The sequence below is a fragment of the Theropithecus gelada genome, chromosome 19 (genome assembly GCF_003255815.1).
Source record: "Theropithecus gelada isolate Dixy chromosome 19, Tgel_1.0, whole genome shotgun sequence".
Taxonomy (NCBI): Eukaryota; Metazoa; Chordata; class Mammalia; order Primates; family Cercopithecidae; genus Theropithecus; species Theropithecus gelada.
The window spans coordinates 35,830,279-35,854,898 of NC_037687.1; the positions used below are offsets into that span (position 1 = coordinate 35,830,279).

At 42.6% G+C, this 24,620-nt stretch overlaps 1 protein-coding gene across 4 annotated transcripts in view; it reads right to left on the reverse strand.

Annotated features, from left to right (window-relative positions):
• Positions 1 to 4,188: 4,188 nt before the first annotated feature.
• ZNF223 (zinc finger protein 223) overlaps positions 4,189 to 24,620 on the reverse strand; it is a 46,615-nt gene continuing 26,183 nt past the window's right edge. The window contains exons 1-5 of one of the 4 annotated variants that reach the window (XM_025366346.1): positions 19,674 to 19,839; positions 16,114 to 16,196; positions 11,058 to 11,184; positions 10,798 to 10,890; positions 4,189 to 5,547 (exon numbers count right to left, since the gene is read on the reverse strand). In XM_025366346.1, coding sequence (XP_025222131.1) covers positions 4,334 to 5,547; positions 10,798 to 10,890; positions 11,058 to 11,184; positions 16,114 to 16,128 — 1,449 coding nt within the window. In that variant the 5' untranslated portion in view covers positions 16,129 to 16,196; positions 19,674 to 19,839 and the 3' untranslated portion in view covers positions 4,189 to 4,333. Of the gene's footprint in view, positions 5,548 to 10,797; positions 10,891 to 11,057; positions 11,185 to 14,599; positions 14,615 to 16,113; positions 16,197 to 19,673; positions 19,840 to 24,620 lie in introns of those variants that run through there. The other 3 variants (XM_025366345.1, XM_025366347.1, XM_025366348.1) reach the window with 3 other exon arrangements.

Consider the following 24,620-nt stretch of genomic DNA (forward strand, 5'->3'; position numbering starts at 1 on the left):
CTTTAAAGTTTTCATATTAATATTCTTTAGACGTGGAAACGCCACATTCCAGAGAAATTAAACTGCTTAGTATTGTGAAAGGAAAATATCTTGGGCCCCCAAAATCACTAAGGAAACCTCAAGCTGGAAATAGCTTAGGGCAAACCTGCCTCCCATTCTATTCAAAGTCACTCTTCTATCTGTCCTTGCTACTAGGTCCCTTCCATGACATGTGGGAATTATAGGAGCTATAATTCAAGATGAGATTTGGGTGGAGACACAGCCAAACCATATCAATGTGTGTAGATTTCTTATTTTCCATTATTACTTAAAAGAAAGCTTGTTTCTAACTCTTCTATGGTCATGTAACAACATATCCTAGAAATCACTTCATGTACAGTACATTCTTTTTAGCACTGCGTAAACTAGAAAATCCAGAAATAAATTTCTACACCTACAGTGAACTCATTTTCAACAAAGGTGCTAAGTATATATATTGGGAAAAGGACAGTCTCTTCAATAAATGGTGCCAGAAAAACGTGATATCCACATATAGAAGAATGAAACTTCACCCCATTGTTCACCATATACACAGATAAAATCAAAATGGATTAAAGACTTAAATCTAAGACCTCGAACTATGAAACTACTACAAGAAAACATTGGGGAAATGCTCCAGGACATTAGTCTGGGCAAAGATTTCTTGAGTAATACCCCAAAAGCATAGATAACCAAAGCAAAAATGGACAAATGGGATCACATCAAGTTAAAAAGCTTCTGCATAGCAAAGGAAACAATCAACAAAGTGAAGAGACAACCCACACAATAGGAGAAAATATTTGCAAACTATACATCTGACAAGGGATTAATAACCAGAATGTAAGGAGCTCAAACAACCCAATAGGAAAAAATTTAATAATTCAATTTAAAAATGAGCAAAAGATCTGAATAGACATTTCTCAAAAGAGGGCATACAAACGGCAAACAGGTATATGAAAAGGTGCTCTACATCATAGATCATCAGATAAATGCAAATCAAAACTACCGTGAGATATCATCTCACCCCAGTTAAAATGGCTTTTATTCAAAAGACAGACAATATCAAATGTTGGTGAGGATGTGAAAGGAGTGAGGGAGGGAATCCTTGCACATTGTTGGTGGGAATGTAAATTAGTACAACCACTGCGGAGAACAGTATGGAGGTTCCTCAAAAAATTAAAACTGAAACTACCATACAGTCCAGCAATCCCACTGGGTATGTACGCAAAAGGAAGGAAATCAGCATATCAAAATGATATCTGCACCCTCCCCTGCAATGTTTATTTATTACAGCACTATTCACAATAACCAAAATTTGGAAGCAACCTAACTGTCCTTCAACAGATGAATGGATACAGGAAATGGACATATACACAATGGAGCCACAATTCAGCCACAAAAATGATGAGATTTTGTTATTTGCAACAATATGGATGGAACTGGAGGACATTATGTTCAGTGAAATAAGCCAGGCACAGAAAGGCAAACTTCACATGTTCTCACTTATTTGTAGGAGCTAAAAACTAAAACAATTGGATGCATGGAGACAGAGAGCAGAATGTTAGTTACCAGAGGGAGGGAAAGGTAAGGTTAGTGGTGAGGGAAGTGGGGATGGTTAGTGGGTACAAAAATATACTTAGATAGAATGAATAAGATCTAGTATTTGATAGCACAAGAGTTACTACAGTCAACAATAATTTATTGTACATTTAAAATAACTAAATGAGTATGGATTGTTTCTAACACAAAAAAATGATAAATGCTTGTAACAGATACCCCATTTACCCTGATGTGATTATTATGCATTGTATGCCTGTATCACATACTCTATATGTGTACCCATAAAAATTAGAAATTTTTTAGGCTGGGTGCAGTGGCTCATGACTGTAATCCCAGCACTTTGGGAGGTTGAGGTGGGCAGATCACTTGAGTGCAGGAGTTTGAGACCAGCCTGGGCAACATGGAGGAACCTCATCTCTACAAAAAAATACAAAAATTAACCAGAGGCAATGGCACGTGCCTGTAGTCTCAGCTACTCAAGAGGCTGAGGTGGAAGGATGGTTTGAGCCCAGGAGGCCACCACATCCAGCTAGTTGTATTTTTAGTAAAGACAGGGTTTTACCATGTTGGCCAGGCTGGTCTTGAACTCCTGGCGTCAAGTAAACTGCCCACCTCAGCCTCCCAAAGTGCTGGGATTATAGGCATGAGACACTGCGCCCAGCCCTTTGCCCATTTTTTTAACTGGGTGGTTTCTGTTATTGAGTTGTAAGAATTCTTTATATAATTTGGATAGAACTCATGCTGTATGGTCTTTTCATGTTCTTGACAATGTTCATGTATGCATAGCATTTTTTAAAACTTAGGTCCCATTTTTGTATTTTTATTTGCTTTTGCTCATGTTGTTTCATTGAAGAATCCATTCCAAATAAAAAGGAAGATTTACTTCTATGTTTTCTTCTACGTTTACAGTTTAGCTATTACATTAGGTCATTGATGAATTTTGAGTTAACTTTTAAGTGTAGTGTGAGATACAATCTAACTTCATTATGTTGTGTGTCTGTGTATAGGTGTCCCAGCAGTATTGGTTGAAGACTATTCTGTCTCCATAAAGTAATCTTGGATCCTTCTTGAAAATCAAGGGGCCTTAGATGTATGGGTTTCTTTATGGATTCTCAATTCTATTCCATTTATCTATATGACTGCCTCCTGGGTTCAAGTGATCCTCCCACCTCAGCCTCTCCAGTAGTCTCCAGCTGGGACTACAGACATACACCACCACAACTGGCTAATTATTGTATTTCTTGTAGAGGTGGGGTTTCTGATGTTCACTGAGAAATCTAAAACTAATGCATACAATTATAAAATAGAAAAATTCCAGCAAATATTCATTGCTGAAGAAAATAAGAATATAATTGTAACACATTATGTATGTACACTCAAAAAAAAAATTCCAGAAAAACAGATATGCTTGTCCAGAAATACACAAAGGTATTTATTTAATTTTTTTTTTTTTTTTGAGACAGGGTCTCACTCTGTTGCCCTGGCTGGAGTGCAGTAGCACTATCATAGGTCACTACAACCTCAGTCTTCCAGACTCAAGCGATGTAAGGATGCAGCAAAAATACAAAGACACATGGCTGACATTCTAGGGGTCATCAATTTCGACATATTCATTAGTGTTTTGAAAGTGTGTGAATAAACTCTTATACTAAGGCCTGTCTCCTGAATAACTAATTGTCAAACTTCTGTTTGAAACCCTGCAGCACGACTTACAAGCATTCTCTGCTATGACAGTCCCATGACCACTGGGGTATGCTGAGCTATGGCTGAAACACTAACTTTAAACAAATGTTTTACTTCCCATAAGACCAGATGAAAACTATCAGCAGCATTGATTCTGTGACAAATGACAGGATATGAACTCACACTTACCACATGCCTCTTATTTTTAATGTTTCTCTCCTTTGTGAACTCTCACATGAGACTGTAGTGAGACTGAGTAGAGGCTTTATCACACACATCACACTACTAAGGTTTCTTTCCAGTGTGGACACTGATGAAGTTGAAGAGTTAAAGTCTGAATGAAGCACATACCATTCTGCCACACTTCCATGGTTTCTCTCCTATGTGAAGCCTCTGAGGCCTAATATTTCCAGTGATGTAGCAATCACACTACTGGGTATATCCAAAGGAAAGGAAATCAGTATGCCGAGGAGATATCTGCACTCCCATGTTCACTGCAGCACTACTCACAATAGCCAAGATACGGAACCCACCTAAGTGTCCATCAATAGATGAAGAAAAGGTGGCATATATATATATATATATACACACACACACACAATGAAATACCCTTTAGATATAACAAAGAAACAAAATTGTGTCACTTGTGGCAACATGGATGAGTTTTGGAGGACATTATGTTAAACAATATAACCCAAGCAAAGAAAGATAAATACCAACTGTCCTTACTCACATGTGGAAGCTAAAAAAAAGCTGATTTCATAGAAGTAGTGAGAACAATGGCTCTAGAGGCAGGGAAGGGTGGGGGATAGGTGGGATGGCCAAAGGTTGGCTAAAGGATGCAAAAGTACAGGTAGATAGGAGGAAGAAGTTCTACTGTTCTGCAGCACTAAAGGTGACTATCATCAACAACGATGTATTTTCAAATTGCTAGAACAATGAATTTTTAATTTTCCCAACACAAAGAAGAGATCATTGAGGTGATAAATATGCTAATTACACTGATTTGATCATTATACATCATATACGTATATTTAAATATCAAATTTTCCCTCTTAAATATGTACAACACTTACGTGTCATTTAAAAATAATGATAAAATTATATCAAGATTCAAGCGCCTCTTGTAGCGCTTCCCACAGTCCTCACATTTGGATGGATTTTCTCCACTGTGGTCTCTTGGTTGGTCTTTACGGTATGACCGGTGTACAAGCTTCTTTCCACAATCCTCACATTTGAATGGTTTTTTCTGGCAGTGGAGTCTCTTATGATTCAAAATACTTGAGGCCTGTCTAAAGCTCTTCCCACAGTCATCACAGTTATAAGGTCTCTCTCCTGTGTGGGCTCTATGGTGCAAGTCAAGACCTGACTTAGTAATGTAGCTCTTCCCACACTTGTCACATTTGTATGGCTTTTCTCCAGTGTGGACTCGCTGATGGATCAAAAGATATGAGGACCGTCTGAAGCTCTTCCCACATTCTTTACAATTATATGGTTTCTCTCCTGTGTGGATCGTCTGATGCTTACACAAATCCAGCCTACCGATGAAGCCTTTTCCATATTCCCCAGTGTTGTTTGGTTTCTTTCCTGTGTGGACCACACAATGCCTATTAAGACTTGACCTAAGACGGAAGCTCATACTACATATCTCACATTTGAATGGCTTCTCCCCTGTGTGAGTTCTCTGATGTTTCTGAAGCTGGAAATCATGAATGAAAGCCCTCCCACATGCCTCACAATTATAATGTTTCTCTCCCATGTGTAATTTGCAATGAACTGTAAGTGCTGATCTACATCTGAAGCCTCTCCCACATTGTTCACATTTGAAAGGTTTCTCTCCAGTGTGGACTCTCTGATGAGTTTGCAGATGTAAACTCTGACTGAATTCCTTACCACACACGTCACACTTAAAGAGTTTCTCTCCCAGGTGGACTCTCTGATGAATATGAAGTGCTGAGATGTAACAGAAGCTTTTTCCACACTCATCACGGGAATGAGACTTCTCTGCTGAGTGTATTTGCTGAGGAAGATCAAAGATGGAAACATCACTGAAGGATTGTTTACACTTCCCACGACTGGAAGGTTTCTGTCCTGTATGCATTATAGATAGTCCTTCCTCAGCCTGGGAGTGGGCATCACCCTGTTCAAAGAACTGAGAGCTATTTATGGTAAAGTCTTGAGGCCTGGTTAAATCACTTGCAATTTCTTCCCAGATCTGCTGGCAGGACAACCCTTCATGTGGTCCTGCTTCTGGAACAGTCTTCATCTCAGGTTGGATCTTGCCTCCTATCAGAATACAAAATTAAGAGATCAGGACAAGCTATGCCCTGTTCAGTGTTTTTAAGAGTTCACACTTAGGACATGGTATGAAACTTCAATGAACATTCAGTTTTTGTTTTCCAAGTGCACCCTGGTTTCTGGTTTGCATGAGAGCAATCTAAAACCATACCATGTTGCCGGGCACAGTGGCTCACACCCATAATCCCAGCACTTTGGGAGGCTGAGGCACTTTGGGAGGTTGAGGCCTGCGAATCACTTGAGGTCAGGAGTTCAGGACCAGCCTGACCAACATAGTGAAACCCTGTCTCTACTAAAAATATAAAAATCAGCCAGGTGTAGTGGAACACACCTATAATCCCAGATATTTGGGAGACTGAGGCAAGAGAACTGCTTGAACCCAGGAGGCACAGGTTGCAGTGAGCCGAGATTGTGCCACTACACTCCAGCCTGGGCGACAGAGTGAGACTCTGTCTCAAAACAAGAAGGAAAGGAAAGGAAAAGAAAAGGAAAAGGAAAAGGAAAAGGAGAAAGAAAAAACGATACCACATCTCAAATATAAAATCCTTGATAGAAATAAAAAATTAATATGACACATACATTTAACCTGTTACTATTAAAATTTCCAACTCAGTCTGAAATCTTACATGATAAATTACTAAACTATTATGTACCTAATGAAATATGAATCAAAAGGAACTCTAAGGGAAAGCAGTAACTTAATAAATACTTTGTATATTTACCTGTATATTGTATTTCCTTATAAAGAAGTTAACCTTCCTTTCTGTACAAGGTGGCTTAAAAAACATTTTTAAAAACAAGAAAAGAAGTTAACCTAACTAAAAAGAGGTTGGGACTTTGTCCTCAGTATCTGAGAGATAATCTGTAGGATCTTGAAGGGGCATGCCTGAGGAAAGTGTCTCGTTTGCTTGGGGGCAAATCTTGGGTAACTCTTGATAGTGAAATAATATAATTTAGGGTTGTGACTGGCCACAGCTTTGGGGGATGGGAAATGGCAGGTGGAATTCCCCATATCAGAAAAAATAACAATGTGATTTAATGTGGGGCTTTAGGTCACAGGGAACCAGTGGACCAAAAGACTAAATAACCACAAAGGAATCAACCAACCAATTATGGCTGTGTAATGGAGCCCCAATAATTACTCTGATCCCAGCACTCAGTTGACTTTCCCTGATTGGTAGTTCCCTGTGTCTAAGTCACATGCTAATTTTGGGTATGTAACATGCCCTACTCTACTGTGAGAATACAATAGGAGATCCACATTTGGTGCTTCACTGGACTCTGTCTTATTTGGTTTTCCCCACTGGCTAACTATAATATGCATCTTTTCCCTGTAAATGTCAGTAACTGTGAGAATAAATGCATCCAGTGAGTTCTGAGAGTCTTTCTAGGAAATTATTGAAAGTGAAGGTAGTTTTGAAAAACTCCTGAATTTGCACGTGGAGTGAAGTGAGAGCAGTTCTCTGTAAAATGTCCCATTAAACTTTTTAGTTTAACCCTTCATGATACTAAACATCAAACACCTTAGAGTGTTTATATCTACAAATCGAAAGTATTCCTATGCAAGAATTTTGCACGACACGTATAAAATACTTAATCTTACTTTTCTGTTTTGATATGGACAGTAACTTGGTTATCTGAAAGAGTACAGACAACTGCAGTTCTGAGGGGAATCTGAAAGGCTGTCCTTCCAGGGGTCCACAAAGGAGGATGCTCTTGATCAGACAATCAATGATGTGAAGAATCACTTGGAATGAAAAGAAAGCCTATAATGTAGATAAACAGGCCTTTATAACTTTTTATATTCAAGACTACATATCAGTGAGCTGAAATAAAGTTAAAACCTGCAATAGACATTTATAGAAAGGAACCAGAATGAAAATTATCACAGCGTGGAGACAAGCAGGAAAGGTATCGTTAATGAAATGTCAGCTAGTCACTCACATACATCTACACGCATGAAAAATGTCCAGGTTATACTGAAAGAGGTGTTTCTTACTATGGTTCATACTCACAAAATGTTCAAACCTTTGTCAGGATATTACCAAGTCCTGAATCAGGTAAATTTTTCTGATGGAGAGTTAAGTTCCAAAGGTTGAATCTTGGAAAATACTAACAGGTAAGTGGATACCTATCGGTGTACAGTGGTGACAAAGAAGGGCTGGGCTCCTGGCCAAACTCTACCCTTAAGCCTAGAACCTCGGCCCTAAGTGGAAACAGATGACCCCATTTTTCTGCCCAAATGTTGCTTTTTTGGCCTACCTGCCACTATCCTGTGCCCATAAAAGATTTCAGCTGGCAGAGCAACACAAGCAGCTGAGTGACAAGGATACAAGTTGCTGAGCAGTAAGCAGAGAAGCAACTGAGTGTTGGAAACTATAGATAGATCTGGCTAACTTCAGAAGGTGTGGCTTTGGAGAGCGGTCTAGCCACAAATGGCCTGGTTTCAGAAACAGATCACTTTCCCATCCCCTTTCCAGCCTCCTTTTCTGCTGAGAGCCACCTACTGCTCCATAAAGTCTTCTTTATTCATTACCTTTCACACAGTTCGTGTGACCCGGTTCTTCCTGGATGCTGGACAAGAACCCAGCTGCCAAGAGGGCAGGGGCAGCTACTCTGAAGCTCCACTGAGCTGGCTGGCACTTGGCCATCCCCAGATGGCAGAGCTGAAACAGCATGGGTTGTAACATGCTTGGACACTGCTGAGGGGCATGCACAGAGCCTGCTCCCACCAGAGAGGAGCGACCAGCCAATTCCAGCATTCATTTGCTCCAGTTCTGGCACTCGCTCACTTGCATGCTCTCTCCCGCAAGGAGTGGACAGCGGAGGGCTGAGTGAAACAAACCCTGCAGTCTCCGCCCACAAAGACGGTCAAGGGAATAATCCTCTCATCAGTACAGGGATATATTTAATACACTGTGACTTATAAATAAGAGGTCTTTAAGGAGAAGGGAAGGTCTCTCAGGATGTTTCTATTTTGAGAAAGTAATTCCCCAATTCCTTCCAGGTCATACCGCTTACCAGTTCAAAATATAGCACTAAATCTATAAAAATAAACAAAAAGCCTGTAAAATCTGTGTCCTTTTAACTTTTTGACAATTAAATTTGCATCATGTAAAGATGAGGAAATATACACATTTTTGAAGAAAGATGACCAGAAACAGAGTCAACATTCAGCTACATAACTTGCGTCTTCTCATCCTCATTCTTCCCCCTCTAAGGGAAGGAAGGAGGAAACTGGGGGCAGTGAAGTGCAGACCGACTTTGGAAAAGGCAAATGGGCTGCAAATGGGTAAATCTTTCAAAGGAAATGTAGCTGGAAATTCTCATTCAAAAAGACTTTCTTCCCAGATATAAATGTGCTCCCTATGGAAAGCTCCAGGGTAGGTCCCAGGGAAGGCATATTACTCAGAGTGGTCATGAAAAAAAATGCTATGCTCAGAAGTTTCCACAGGACATGGGTTAACTGCACACACATAAAACCAGTCATGTCAAGGAAACCTAAGAAAGTTGAAAATGGATAAGCAGTCATCCACAGAGAGAAAAAAAAAAACTGTTCTGCAATATATAATCAGCCCTCCATATCCATGGGTTTGGCACCCATGGATTCAACCAACAGTGCTTAAAAATTATTTAGGGAAAAAAATTTCAGTTCCAAAGAGCAAAACTGGAATTTCTCACAAACTAAGTCCTATGTTGAATCCTTGTGAATGAAGTGACAGGTAGGCATTGCATTTGGTATTATAACTGGTCTAAACATGATTTAAAGTATATGGGAGGATGTACATAGGTTATAGGCAAATACTCCACATATATCAGGAACTTGAACATCTCTGGCTTTCAGTATCCGTGTGGGGTCCTGAAATCAAATCCCTATGGCTTCCAAGGGACTAATATATTTCATTCACCCTGGTTCATGTATTACTTATTAGCTAGCTCCATGATTCCTACAGACAGTGAAGTCCCCCCATCCATTAATTCATTCATCAGGATACCAGATATTTATAGATCCCTCCATGTACTAGAACTACTCTAGGCACTGAAAATGCAGTCATAAACAAACAGATAAACACCTTGTGGAGATTATATTTGAAAGGGAATAGGTGATCTACCAGTAAACAAAAGCATATGACACACAATACTTGCAGGCCAAGTAAAGATAGGATGGTATTTTCAATAGGGTGCTTGAAGATGACCTCTCCCATGATAGTAAAACTCAGCAGAGACCTGCATAAACTAAGGGAGGGGGTCAGTAAGTTTTGTGGGGACAGAGGATTCCAGTCAGAGACAAAAGCAAGTGAGGGCTCTGTGGCAGAAGCTTCTGTAGTAGGGAACATAATTGTTCCTGAAAGATGTCTACATCCAACCTTCAGGACCTATGAATCTGAAACATTACACAGCAAGGCAGATTAAGGCTGCAGATGTCATTGAGGTCACTAATCAGCTAAGCAGAAAGTAGGAAAGTCAACTTGGATCATGCAGGAGTGATGAATACAATCACAAGGGACCTGAAAGGTGGAAGACATAGGCATAAGAAGAGTGGCAGAGGGAGCGTGACTCTGGAAGAATGGTCAAGGATGCAATGTAGCTGCCTTCAAAGATGGAGGAATGGAAACCAGAGCCAAGGAATGTGGACAGTGTCTAGGGACTGGTAAAACAAATGAAGACTTCTCTCCATGAACATCCAGAAAGGAACAAAGCCCTAAGACAGCTTGATTTTTGTCCAGTGAGATATGTTACACTTCAGGCCTAAAGAAAAGAGAAATAATAAATGCTTCTTGTTTAATCATCTAAGTTCGTGGTCATTGGGTACCAGCAACAGGTGATACAGTGTACTTGGCAGGATGGAGAAACAAGAGGGATGACAAGGTGGCCAGAAAAGATAGAGAAAGAGGGAGAGTATGGGAGATGTAGTGAAGAGGCAGTGAAGAATGAAGAGTAGACCACAGGGGTTTCTAGAAGCCACTTAAAGAGGCTTTCATAAAAATAAGAAGCCAGAATGGCTCTTAAGCTGAGGAATGACAATCTGACATCCAGGTCCTAAGGATCACTTTAGCCGCCATGAGGAGAACAGATGTCAGGGTGGGAAGGCACGGAGCAGGGCCACCAGCTGGAAGGAGGTTATAATAATCCAGGAAAGATGTTTGGCCATTTAGAACAAGGTAATGCAGCTGAACACGCACAGAAGTAAAACAGATGGAAGTCACAAACAAGGACACACAGTTGCTTGCTTCTTACCTGAATTCCCTTCTCTTTGGGTTGCTATATCCATCATCCAAAACTTTTCCTCCCTTAGAAAGTGGAAAGTATCTCGGTGGAATGGTTGATGCCCTGTAAACAGGCAAAGTCACATGCTTAATCCCAACATATTCTAGATAATATCAGGGTAACACTTACTGGAAATTTAGGTTTCCACTGCACACTTAAACTTGAACACCCTAGGATACAAAACCACTCCTGGGACCTGACATTCCCTTACAGAAGATGCCTGTCCTCACCCACTGACAGCAGGTTCCTGAAGTTCTCCAGCATCACATCTCGATACAGCTTCCTCTGGGCAAGGTCCAGCAGCCCCAGCTCCTCCTCAGTGAAGACCACCGCCACATCCTTGAAGGTCACTGCCTCCTACAGCATCAAACATATGCAACCTCAATCTCACAACCAATGGTTACTGGGAGAGAAGCAACATTGAGGAGGTCAAGGGAAAAAATGGAAAGCTTTTCTGGATCTTCAGAGATGTAGGTCAATTTATAGAATTCTCATTCATTCTAGTCTGTGTCCTGACAGTGACACACATTGATTGTCCCAAGTGTCATCAGAAGTCCAACGATGGAGAAGTGCTGTGGTCTTATTTAGTGAACTCTTTGAGTTTACTGGTATGTAGCCCCCCTAGGAGTCTAAATGCTGCATCCTGGGCTACAGGTATATAGGTTTCAATGAACCTTGCTAATAGTCCCAGCAACAGTGCGCAATTCAGTCAGTATCTGCCCAACCTGGCAGCCGGTTGATGAGGCTGTGGCTGTGAAACCCCAATCTCAGTATTCCCAATAATTATTTTTCCTTTTCCCCTTTATAGTGCACATCCTGTTGGTAGTTTGTGGTTCAGATCACCACAGTAACCGACAAAGGTCCTCCTGACTCTAATCTGGAGGTGATGCTTCCCTGAACATCCCCTGACTTCTACAGGATCCCACAGTGGTGAAGAATGAGACCACAGAACACTGTAGAGGGTATCAGGGTCCTTCTGATGGTACTGGGAACACCTGATCCTTCCATTTGGGTGGCTGGCACTATCAGGCATATCTTTTTGTACAGGACATGACCTCCTTCCTGACTGAACAACTCAGGCAGGAAGGTCTTGGCCAAAAAACCAGGGGAATGGATGTCTACAGTGGTAGTAGCCTCAGGACAGGGACAGACAGACTGGGTCGCTACACCACCTCAGCCCGCCCCCTATCCAACAGCTATTAATCTGCTGTTTCCCCAAGGGTGTGGCAGCAGAGGCCTGGAAGCACAGCACATTCCTTAAGTTATCTCAAGCTGCAGTCACCTTATGTCACCTGGCTAAGTGTTCCATCTGCTACCCTGGATTTATTCTATCACCAACCACAGTGACCCTCTCATCCTGACCATGGTAAACCACACCAGCATCCCTCATGCCACAGTGCACACCAACAGCTCCATAACCCTGGCTTGTCAAGTCAGGACCTGGCACCTGCCACATGAGAGAGAGCTGGAGGGCCCAGTGGTAACTGGTGTAAGGCAACAGAATCACACAACCTCAACAAAGTTACAGTGGACTGTGCTTGCTCACACCATGTGCCTTTGACTACCTGGATGAGAAGTGTTCCATATAATGAAAACCAGAACTGGATGAGTGGCATTCCTCTCTGTAAGGGCCGCATGAACGTCATACGCGGGGAACTGACCTTATGCAACTGTGCCAAAAATGAGCTCTGGCTGGCAAAAGATAATGTCCCCATTCCCACAAATGGGTCACAGAACAGCCAAACAAGGGCATGGGTGTTGTGTGCACCTGAGCCTTATGGCTTTCTCTGTGGATGGTTTGGAGGGTGACCCAGATACAGGGTGGCAATGTCATGCCTGGAAAGCTGGCAGACTGTTAGATCCTAAACATTGGGCATGCCGGGGGTGCCCCTAGATCTCACCCTGGGAGCGAGATGTACCACTGGGCAAGAAGGCTAAAGCTGTGCCCCAGGCTGACTGGGGACCTGCCTGGAGTTGTAGCTAGCTTCCAGATTTATGTTCTACACCTACAAGTCAATTCCCATGAAAAATGGTGAGACACCTGTCACAGACAATGGTCGATAGATACTGCTTCTTCCACAGCCACTGCCTCGGGAGCCCAGCAACATCCCTTCACTCCCTCAGGAAGGTTCAAAAAACACAAGTGCTCTGTGCTTTTAGCCCTACTGGGAGGAGTGGGTCTGCGACTGCCAACACCTCCGGTCTTCTCTGGATACATAGCTACTGTAAAAACTCAATGAGAGGCAACCCAGAAGCAGGCCCACTGGCTTCAGACACTGAGGCCATCTGAATGATTCTTCTTTGGTATCTTCAGCAGCTTCTTATTTTGATAACTGGGACCCAGGCAGGATTGCTACTTCAGGAAGGTCTGGCCGTGCTGCTTGTGGTCATGCTCCTCTGGGGTCCACGGAATGTATTCCAGCTATAATTCCATGAAGTTGGCAGAGATTGTGTCAGTCAAGGTATTACACTGATCTAACAAGATCAACCAACACCTCCAGGCCTAGGGAGGTCGATGGGCACATGAAATGGACCAGTTGGCTAAGGGGGATATCTAGGTCAGGGGATGGACTGCAGGACAGTTGTAGGCAAACATGTCCGAGGTCACATGGTTAGAAATGGGCAGACTCAGTTCTCTCCGCTTTCTTCCTTGCAGTTCTCAAGAATAACTGTAGATTATTCTAGGAATGCAGTATTATGGGGAGGAATTAACTGCCTTTGACAGTCTAGGCTTTGTTCCTCTCTCACCTGGAAGCAGGATGTCCTTCAAGTTTTTCTCCATGAGTCATGGCACCCTGAAGTATATAAACAAGGGCAGGTTACCTTCTGGGGTGCCTCAGCTCTGGTGCAAGTGGGGCACATACAGTCAAGATTCCATCTGCTCAAGGTAGCTTTCTTGAGCCCTGGATGGCCGGCTCACAGTGGACCCCAGGCTTCTGGGCTCCCTTATTGCCAATCTGTAGTCATAAATCTGCTTCATGTAATCTGTTACATGTGAGTGTGTTCTGTCCCACAGGACTCACATGAGTTGGTAAACAGTGCACAGTGAACCTGCTCCATGGTACTCGGTGTGAGACTGCTATGTAGTGTGTCTTCTGCACTTGCAAGGCACAAACCACATATGCTTATTGCAGCATTTAGTGTCCTGATCAAAAGCCAGTATGCCTCAGTACACAGCCTAAGAGTCTGCCCTTTTCTAACCGTGTGACCTCGGACATGTTTGCCTACAAGCCTTGCTCCCTCTGCGAATAATAGTTCTTATATGACAGAGTTTCAAGAATTAAGAAAGGAAATATACAGACTTTGAAAAGTCTATGGCACAGACTAAGTGTTTAATGAACACTAGCTAGTATTACTTATTACTGTTTATTACCATTATCTATTTCAGGGTTCCACAGTATTCCAGGGAACTGATTATCTATTTTTAGCTACACTAAAGAATAAATATTTTTACATATTTTCCATTATCAATCCTGCAAAGATAATATAATAAGTAGTAAGATGTAAGAACATCTAACTCTCCTGTCTCATTTAAAATAATTTCATGTGAAAATTAAAATGTGAAAAATAACCACATTTAATATTATCATCATATAATTGCATACTTTCGTCTCACTTTTTTCCCTACCTCTCCAATCATTCAACAGAATTCGATACCCTAATTCTCCTTATCATGGCCAAGGGTAGTTTATAAATATTCCCATGGTTTTGGTAATCTGATTAGGAAGAACAATTCATTGTATTATTCTCACTTATTATTATAAAAGAATACCATCACTTTTGCCATCTCTATTTCTTCTTTTACAATTGCCTTTTAGTGTTCTTTGTTCCAATCTGTTTGAACTATTTTCTTTATCCTTTTAGAAGATTCTTATTCTGGATTTATGCTACCTTAACTCTCCAAGGGGTAAATATCTTTGCCCCAGGTTGTCATTTTTTTCCGGTAACAATGCGTGAGGCGGGCTGGGCGCAGTGGCTCACACCTGTAATCCCAACACTTTGGGAGGCCGAGGCGGGTGGATCACGAGGTCAGGAGATCAAGACCATCCTGGCTAACACGGTGAAACCCTGTCTCTACTAAAAATACAAAAAAAATTTAGCTGGGCATGGTGGTGGGCGCCTGTCATCCCAGCTACTCGGGAGGCTGAGGCAGAAGAATGCCGCGAACCCGGGAGGCAGAGCTTGCAGTGAGCTGAGATCACGCCACTGAACTCCAGCCTGGGCAACAGAGTGAGACTCTGTCTCAAAAACAAAACAAAACAAAACAAAAAAACAATGTGTGAGGCATCTTGTGCCATAAGAAGGAGTTTAGAGATTTTTAAGAACACCTGTGGTAATCACTGTCCTTGGGTACTTGGAACGATGAATACACCTGAGTAGATGCCAGGAAAAGAAGAAGTCACACCAACGCAGGACAAAGAGAAGCAGCGCCACCTGTGGATGTCATCACTCAAGGGAGCACTCCAGACACTCACACAACAGGGCACCACACCCTCAATGGAGAATTTTTCTCTTTCACTTGAGCAGAATGGCTAAGATTCCTGATCCTTGATTACCTCTGTGATTTTTTGCAGGTTTCTCATATTTCATGAGTTTAGGAGAAGAGAACAGGAACCTCCTCATTCTGCTGCTCTGAGAAGTAAATGAGTGACAGTACACAAGTGACTGGCCAATCTTCAGTATTACTAGACTTTTTTTTTTTTTTTTTGAGATAGAGTTTCACCCTTGTTGCCCAGGCTGGAGTGCAACGGCCCAATCTCAGCTCACCACAACCTCTGCCTCCTGGTTTGAAGTGATTCTCCTGCTTCAGCCTACCGAGTAGCTGGGATTATAGGCATGCACCACCACGCCCAGCTAATTTTGTATTTTTAGTAGACTCGGGGTTTCTCCATGTTGGTCAGACTGGTCTCGAACTCCCGACCTCAGGTGATCTGCCTGCCTCAGCCTCCCAAAGTGCTGGGATTATAGGCATGAGCCACCGCACCCGGCCCAGTATTACTAGACATTTTAAATGAAGGCTTTCTGGCTGGGTGCGGTGGCTCATGCCTGTAATCCCAGCACTTTCAGAGGCCGAGGCGGGCAGATCACTTGAGGTCAGAAGTTCGAGACCAGCCTGACCAACACGATAAAACCCCATCTCTACTAATAATACAAAAATTAGCCAGGCGACAAGAGATCATCAAAGTCCTGTTGTTCTTGTTGAGTCTTCCCAGGACAGAGAAAAACACAGAACAATCTGAGTAGTAAGATGGAATTTTAACAGTAAGAGAGGAAAGCTCTACTCACCTTGGACGTGGTCATTTTTCCTCCTACTTTAGGGAATTTGCAGAGTCCTGAATGATGCAGTTCAAGGGAAAGCAGAATTGTGCCTGGAAAGTGCCATGAAGACAGAAAAAGAGACATGAAAGGGTGGTCAGGGATGTCACCCACCAACAAGGACTCATAGTTTCAATTAGCACATGAATGCTCACAGCAGCATTATTCATACTAACCCCAAATTGCATACAACCAAGAAGCTCTCCTATGGGTAAATGGATAGAAAAATTGTGGCATATTCACACAATGGAATCTTATTTGGAAATGTAAAGGAATGAAACAATGAGCCGTGCAGCAACACCCGTGAACCTTGAAAACATTACAGTAAGTGAAAGAAGCAAGTCACAAAAACCCACAGGCCCTACAATTCCATTTACATGAAATGTCTGGAATAGACAAATATATATAGAAAGTAGGTGGCCGGGCGCGGTGGCTCACGCCTGTAATCCCAGCACTTTGGGAGGCCGAGGCGGGCGGATCACAAGGTCAGGAGATCGAGACCACAGTGAAACCCCGTCTCTACTAAAAATACAAAAAAAAATTAGCCGGGCGCGGTGGTGGGCGCCTGTAGTCCCAGCTACTCAGGAGGCTGAGGCAGGAGAATGGCGTGAACCCGGGAGGCGGAGCTTGCAGTGAGCCGAGATTGTGCCACTGCACTCCAGCCTGGGCGACAGAGCGAGACTCCGTCTCAAAAAAAAAAAAAAAAAAGAAACTAGGTTAGTACTTGTTCTAAAGTTGAGGTGAGAATGAGGTTTAAAGTAAATGGGCATGAGTTCAACTGGGGGATGAAAGTGATCTCGGCTGAATTATAATGATGATTACTCCACATCAAAGTTCCTAAAGATCACTGACTTGTACACCTGAAATGGGTGAATGCTACAACTAAAATAAACCTAGAGTTAAATAACTGTTAATGCACATATTATTAGAATCAATAAGACTGGATTCTGAGTCCATATTGATAGAATATTTATAGTTGAGCCGGGCGCGGTGGCTCAAGCCTGTAATCCCAGCACTTTGGGAGGCCGAGACGGGCGGATCACGAGGTCAGGAGATCGAGACCATCCTGGCTAACACGGTGAAACCCCGTCTCTACTAAAAAATACAAAAAACTAGCCGGGCGAGGCGGCGGGCGCCTGTAGTCCCAGCTACTCCGGAGGCTGAGGCAGGAGAATGGCGTAAACCCGGGGGGCGGAGCTTGCAGTGAGCTGAGATCCGGCCACTGCACTCCAGCCCGGGCGACAGAGCCAGACTCCGTCTCAAAAAAAAAAAAAAAAAGAATATTTATAGTTGAACACATCAATGAACCAATAGAGGAGAAATGGAAGCTCTTCTTTACAAGAAAATGCCCACTAATAATGTGTTTTCCCATAAGAAGCTTCATAATTTAAAAAAAAGTAACATAAGAGTGGACAAATCTGAAAGACATCTTCTTGGCCACTGACAAAGCTGAGATCACCAATGAAGGGACAAACGAACATCACTTGGACCTTGTTATGTTACAATGAAAAGGGCATCTTAATTCACCATTGTACTCCAGCCAGGGTGACAAAAGCGAAACTCTGTCTCAAAAAAAAGAAAAAGAAAAAAAAGAAAAGAAAAGGGCATCTCAGCACTCCTGTGGAATCCCCACCAACAATGTATAATCTGAACCTAAATGTGAAATATATCTGTGGGGGAAAGAAAGAGAGATCAGGCTGTTACTGTGTCTACGTAGAAAAAGGAAGACATAAGAAACTCCATTTTCATCTGTGCTAAGAAAACTTCTTCTGCCTTGAGATGCTATTAATCTGCAACCCTAACCCCAACCCTGTGCTCGCAGAAACATGAGCTGTATTGACTCAAGGTTTAATGGATTTAGGGTTCTGCAGGGTGTGCTTTGGTAAAGATGTGTTTGCAGGCAGTATGCTCGGTAAAAGTCATTGCCATTCTCCAGTCTCGAGTAACCGGGAACACAATACACTGCGGAAGCCCACAGGGACCTCTGTGCAAGAAAGCCTGGGCATTGTCCAAGGTTTCCCCCCACTGAGACAGCCTGAGATATGACCTCGTGGGAAGGGAAAGACCTGACTGTCCCCCAGCCCGACGCCCATAAAGAGTCTGTGCTGAGGAGGATTAGTGAAAGAGGAAGGCCTCTTTGCAGTTGAGATAAGAGGAAGGCATCTGTCTCCTGCTCCTCCCTGGGAATGGAATGTCTTGGTGTAAAACCCGATCATACATTCTATTTACTGAGATAGGAGAAAACTGCTTTATGGCTGGAGGTGAGACATGCTGGCAGCAATACTGCTCTTCACTGCACTGAGATGTTTGTGTAAAGTCACACATAAATCAGGCACAGCACCTTTCCTTAAACTTATTTATGACACAGAGTCCTTTGCTCACATGTTTTCCTGCTGACCCTCTCCCCACCATTACCCTATAGTCCTGCCACATGCCCCTTGCCAAAATCATAGAGATTGTGATCAATAAATACTGAGGAAACTCAGAAGCCAGTGCCGGTGCAGGTCCTTACTTGCTGAGTGCCAGTCCCTTGGGCCCACTTTTCTTCCTCTATACTTTGTATCTGTGTCTTATTTCTTTTCTCAGTCTCTCGTCTCCACCTTGCGATAAATACCCACAAGTGTGGAGAGGCACGCCCCCTTCAATATCAAACTCCAAATGAACAACTATGGAAATGTGACAGCTAAAGACAACGCATAAACTGGACTTTGAATAGGTGAAGGGTGGGGAGAGGACAGTCATAAGGACTTTAAATGAAAAATTTAACAAATTCATATAGGGAACTGCAAATTAGATAACATGATGCTAGGCAATATGCTATCCAACACTATCTAGTAAGTACACTACAAATACTAGTATTCTTTTAACACATCTAGCTGATACGTAATCGGTAACAGTATTATTTAATATAATATCCAATATTATCTACCACGGTATGTGAAGCCCTATAACCAGCCCTTCCTAAATGCCTCTTACCAAGACACCCCACAATTACCATGGTATGTGGGCTTCCTTGCTGCAGAAAGCTACCAATCAGCAGTCTCTGGTTACAGGTATTTTCCCGGGGTATCAAAGCAAACAGGAAAAATGTAAACATTTGGCAAATTTGGGTAAAGAGTATATGAGAATTTCTCATATTGTTTTTGCAATTTTTCTATAGCTTTGAAATGATATCAAACGTTTTAAAATATCAGGAAACAAGAGACCACCACTCACCAAGTAACAGGGACAACTTTAAGGCTTTTATTTGTATTATCTCTTTCAATTCGCAAAACAATGTTAGGATGATCCTATATGCACCATTTTAAAGAACAGCAATGGGAACTACAGAGACATTAAGTAACATTCCACATCACACTGCGAGAAAGAGGCCGCATACGTAGGGAGGCGGACTGAGCGAGGTCAAAGCCCTGGAAACCCTCAGAGCAGGGCACACAGGGCCCCCCCAATCCCACCCCCGGGGACGCCGGCACAGCCCCCGACGCCAGAAGGCTCCACTGACGGGAACAATAAACACCCCGCCCTCGCACCTCTAAACCTCTGCTCTTCGCCAAGCCTTCTTTTCCCCTGAGACGATCATCGATCATCGGGTGGTTGCGAGCCTCAGGCAAAAGGGGCTCGTTCAAAATGTCCTGCAAGACGCGGGTCATTAAAGCAGGAATCTCAGGCTCGGAGACCGGAAGTGTCCTCTGAGCCAGAGTGTCTGGACTCCACTTCCCAGAATTCCCCGGACCCGCCCGCCTGAGCCAAAGGGCCCGCGACTCCGCAGAGCATCTGGACTATCCTTCCCAGAATTCACCGGACCACCTGCCAGAGCCAAAATGCCCGGTGTTCCACCAGCCAGTGGACTGCACTTCCCATAAAAAAAGGACTACAATTCCCAGAAGTCCCCGGAAATGCCTACCTGAGCTAAAGTACCAGGAATCCCGCAAGGTGTCTAGATTGTAGGGCCTCGGATGCAAAAGGAAAATGTTCATCATCTCACCCTTTAGGCGCAAGTGTTTCGACTACATGGTGCTCCTCGATTACACTTCCCGCAACACCCAGGGGGAATGAGTTTCATAGCCCCAGGCGCCTGGTGGGGAATGTAGACTGTTACCCTGACAGTTGTCCTTCCCAGAGTTCTCGAGCGAAAATATTGAATAAACAAGAATTTGTGAAGTCTAAATGTCTCCCATGATTGACAGGAGTGTTCTTGGACAGGGAACAAGCGAGGAGATACAATATTCAAGGAGCTAGCGGGAGTGACTGTTGAGCAGTCAGATGGCTGAAAGGAGGCTCAGGGTTTAAAGCAAGGATATCCAACTCCAGGGCCACAGACCTGTACCGTTCCACAGCCTGTTAGGAATCGGGCGGCACAGCAGGAAGTGAGCGGCAGGTGAGGGAGCATTATGGCCTGAGCTCCACCTCCTGTGAGATCAGCCCAGCATTACATTCTCATAGGAGCGTGAAACCTATTGTGAACTGTGCGTGGGAAGGATGTAGGTTAGGCGCTCCTTATGAAAATCTAATGCCTGAGGTGGAACAGTTTCACCCCGAAACCATTCCTGGTGGAAAACTTGTCTTCCACAAAACTGGTCCATAGTGCTAAAATGGTTGGGGACCACTGGTTTAAAGAATGAGCCAGGTACAATGGGTTGGGAGGGACAATGAGAAGCCAGGAAAGCATCAGCCCCTGTAACTGAAAAGTAGATTAGTGGCTTCCCGTTTGCAAAGTCCAGTTAACAAGAGGGAGATCTGGTATAAAGAAAGTGATTTAATCCAGAGCTAGTGTAGGGTAGGAAGCACAGGTGTTGTCTTTAAGTGTACTGCTTGGCTTTTAGAGCAGAAGGCAGGCACTTTTAAAAGGTAGGGGAGGAAGAGGGCAGGGGTCTGTGTGCTGGCTTGGTGCCTTATCTATTAGGCAGTTGAGTTGGGTTTTTCATGGGCAGAAACAAATTGTAACCAGAAGAGAGAGAGTAGCAGGCATGCTTTCAACTGTTGTCTCTTCAGGCAACCTCCTGGTGGGTGAGAGTTCAAAGGCCAGCATGCTTTAGTTTATAAATTGACTGTTAATTCTAGAGGAGAGTTCTGGCTTGGAGAACATAGTTAGATGAACTTGCCCTGCAGGAAGTGTCTGGTGAAGGGGAGGTAAAAGTCTGTATTTGCATTTTTTAAAGGGCTACGTAGGAAGTGGGAAACTAAGGAAATGAGAAAAGAGAAAGAAATAAATAAGCCGTCTCTTAGAAAAAATGGTGGTTCTCAGTTACACCCCTAGCCCAGATGCTGTGGTACCACTGGTTTGGCAGGAAAAACAAAATTCCAGCCATCAATGGAGAAGCTGTGTCCTCATGGAAAAGCTATCTTCCCACGTTTAACATTCTCATGGTAGTAATATTTCTACTTTAGATGTAGAAACACTAAATTTCAGAGAAGTTAGTGAATTGCTAAGTATTTTAAAGCAAGTATAACTGTTGAAGAGCTTGGCACTGGTATCAATCTGACACCCAATGTCTATGATTCAATGCCATAAAACTGGAGAAGATTCTGTAGGTGAGGGAGCATGATTTATTATTAAGAGTTTCCTGTCGGGCATGGTGGCTCACGCCTGTAATCCCAGCACTTTGGGAGGCTGAGCTAGGTGGATCACCTGACGTCAGGAGTTTGAGACCAGCCTGGCCAACATGGTGAAACCCCGTCTCTACTAAAAATACAAAAAACTTAGCCAGGCGCAGTGGCAGGTGCCTGTAATCCTAGCTATTCAGGAGGCTGAGGCACGAGAATCGCTTGAACCCAGGAGGGTTCAAAATCACAGCAAGTTGTTTTTTGTTTGTTTCTTTGTTTTGTTTTGTTTTGTTTTTTGAGACAGAGTTTCACTCTTGTTGCCCAGGCTGGAGTGCAATGGCGCCATCTTGACTCACTACAACCTCCACCTCCCGGGTTCCAGCGATTCTCCTGCCTCAGCCTCCCGAGCAGCTGGGATTACAGGCATGCGCCACCACGCCTGGCTAATTTTGTGTTTTTAGTAGAGGCTAGTCTAGAACTCCCGACCTCAGGTGATCCGCCCGCCTTGGCCTCCCAGAGTGCTGGGACTACAGGTGTGAGATACCACGCCTGGCCGGCAAATTTTTTTAATTGATAAAAAATTCATATCAAAGGCAAAGGTACTAGATCACCTAAAACGACTTCACAAAGGAATAAAGTGGGAGGAATCACTCTAATCATGTCAAGAGTTATTATATATCTACATTAACCAAGGCAGAGTAATATTCTCTGAGTATAAACACACAGATCAGTGGAACACAATAGATAACCCAGAAATGACCCTAACCAACTATAACAAAATGATTTGTGCCAAAATGCTAAAGCAAATAAATAGAAATGGTACAGTGTTTTCATCAAAGACTGCTGGGAAAACTGAACATTCATATGCAAAAAAGAAAAAGAATCTGAGACTTTATTTAAAAATTAAGTCCAATTGGATCATAGATTTAAATGTGAAATATCAATGTAAAATTACAAAATTTTAAGAAGACAATGTAGGAAAACTGTAGTATCTAGAGCTTTGTCAGTATTTGCATACCTCATATCTGACATAAAAAACTTATATCTACAATATATAAACAACTCTCACAACTCAACCATAAAATAGTCTAATAAGAAAAGGAGCAAAAAGCACAAAGACACGATTCACTCAAGAAGATTTATGAATGGTATGTGAACACAGAAACGGATGTTCACAGCATTAGCCATTAGAGAAATAAAAAATTAAGAGCACAAATACAAATTATGAGCATCGCTACACAAAATTTGAACAGTTGAATTGTATGTAATAGTTACAACATTAAATGCAGCTGAAGATGCAGAAAATCTAGCTCTCTCATACTTTGTTAGTGCCTATAAAGAGTGGCACAGCCCTCCAAGAAGGAGCATCGGATGTTCCTTAAAAACATACATTAACATATGACCCAGCAATTGCACTTCTGGGCATTTATGCCAGAATGAGGAGAATTTATACCTGCACAAAAACCTGTGCATAATTGTTCACAGCTGTTTTTTTGTAAGAGTCCCAAACTGGAAGCAGCCAAAATTAGCCTCTCTATATAGGTGAATGGTTAAATCAAGCTGTGGTATGTGCATACCATGGAATGCCACTTAAGAATAACAAACAGTACAGTTGAGTTAGATGTAACGCTTAAAAAAAAAAAAAGAAAAGAAAAGCAGTACAGACTTCTGGTAGATACAGCAATTTGCATTGATCTAAAGCAGGGGTGTCTAATCTTTTGGCTTCCTTGGGCCACATTGGAAGAATTTTCTTGGGCCACACATAAAATACACTAACACTAATGATAGATGATGAGGTAAAAAAAAAAAAAAAAAACTCATGATGTTTTAAGAAAGTTTACAAATGTGTGTTGGGCCACATTCAAAGCCATCCTGGGCCGCATGCATGCCACTGGCTGGATAAGTTAAGCTAAAGAATGTTATACTGAGTAAAAAGACAATCTGAAAAGGTACATAATACATGATTCCATCTGTATGACATTCCCAAAATGACAAAAGGCAGAGATGGACATCAGATGAGTAGTTGCCAGAGGATGGTGAGGACACAAGCTGGGTTGACTATAAAGGGGTACCTCAAGAGAGATCTTTGTGGTGATGGAATAGTTCTTTCTGTATCATCACTGCCTCGGTGGTTCCATTAAATCTACATGAAATACTATGAATAAAAGTAGTATACACACACATTGTGCCAATGTTGAATTCCTGGTTTTGATATTTTACTAAAATGATGTAAAATGTAATTAAGAAACTAGATGGAAGACCCAGGGGGTTTCTCTGTACTTCCCTTGCAATTTCCTGTGAATTTCAAATTATTTCACTACAAAAAGATAACACAACTGATTATTATCAATCCCTGCTTTTCTGAGGAATGTCTTTTTTTTTTTTTTTTTTTTTTTTTTTTTGAGATGGAGTATCACTCTGCCACTCAGGCTGGAGCGCAATGGCACCATCTTGGCTTACAGCAACCTCCACCTCCTGGGTTTAAGCGATGCTCCTGCTTCAACTTCCTGAGTAGCTGGGATTACAGGCATGCGCCATCACGCCTAGCTAATTTTTTTTTTGTATTTTTAGTAGAAATGGGGTTTCACTATGTTGGTCAGGCTGGTCTCGAACTCCTGACCTCATGATCCATTCACCTTGGCCTCCCAAAGTGCTGGGATTACAGACGTGAGCCACCGCGCCTGGCCCGAATGTCTTTTCATTATTAACTTTACTGAACTACAAAGAGTTACAGTAGAAAATAGTCCTCTCTCTATACTATAGGTAGGGTCCAAAAAGTTAAATCATATAAAACTGTGTAATGTTGGGAATTCGAGACCAGCCTGACCAACATGGTGAAACTCCCTCTCTAGTAAAAAAATACAAAATTAGCCGGGCATGGTGGCACATATCTGTAATCCCAGCTATTCTGGAGGCTGAGGCAGGATAATTGC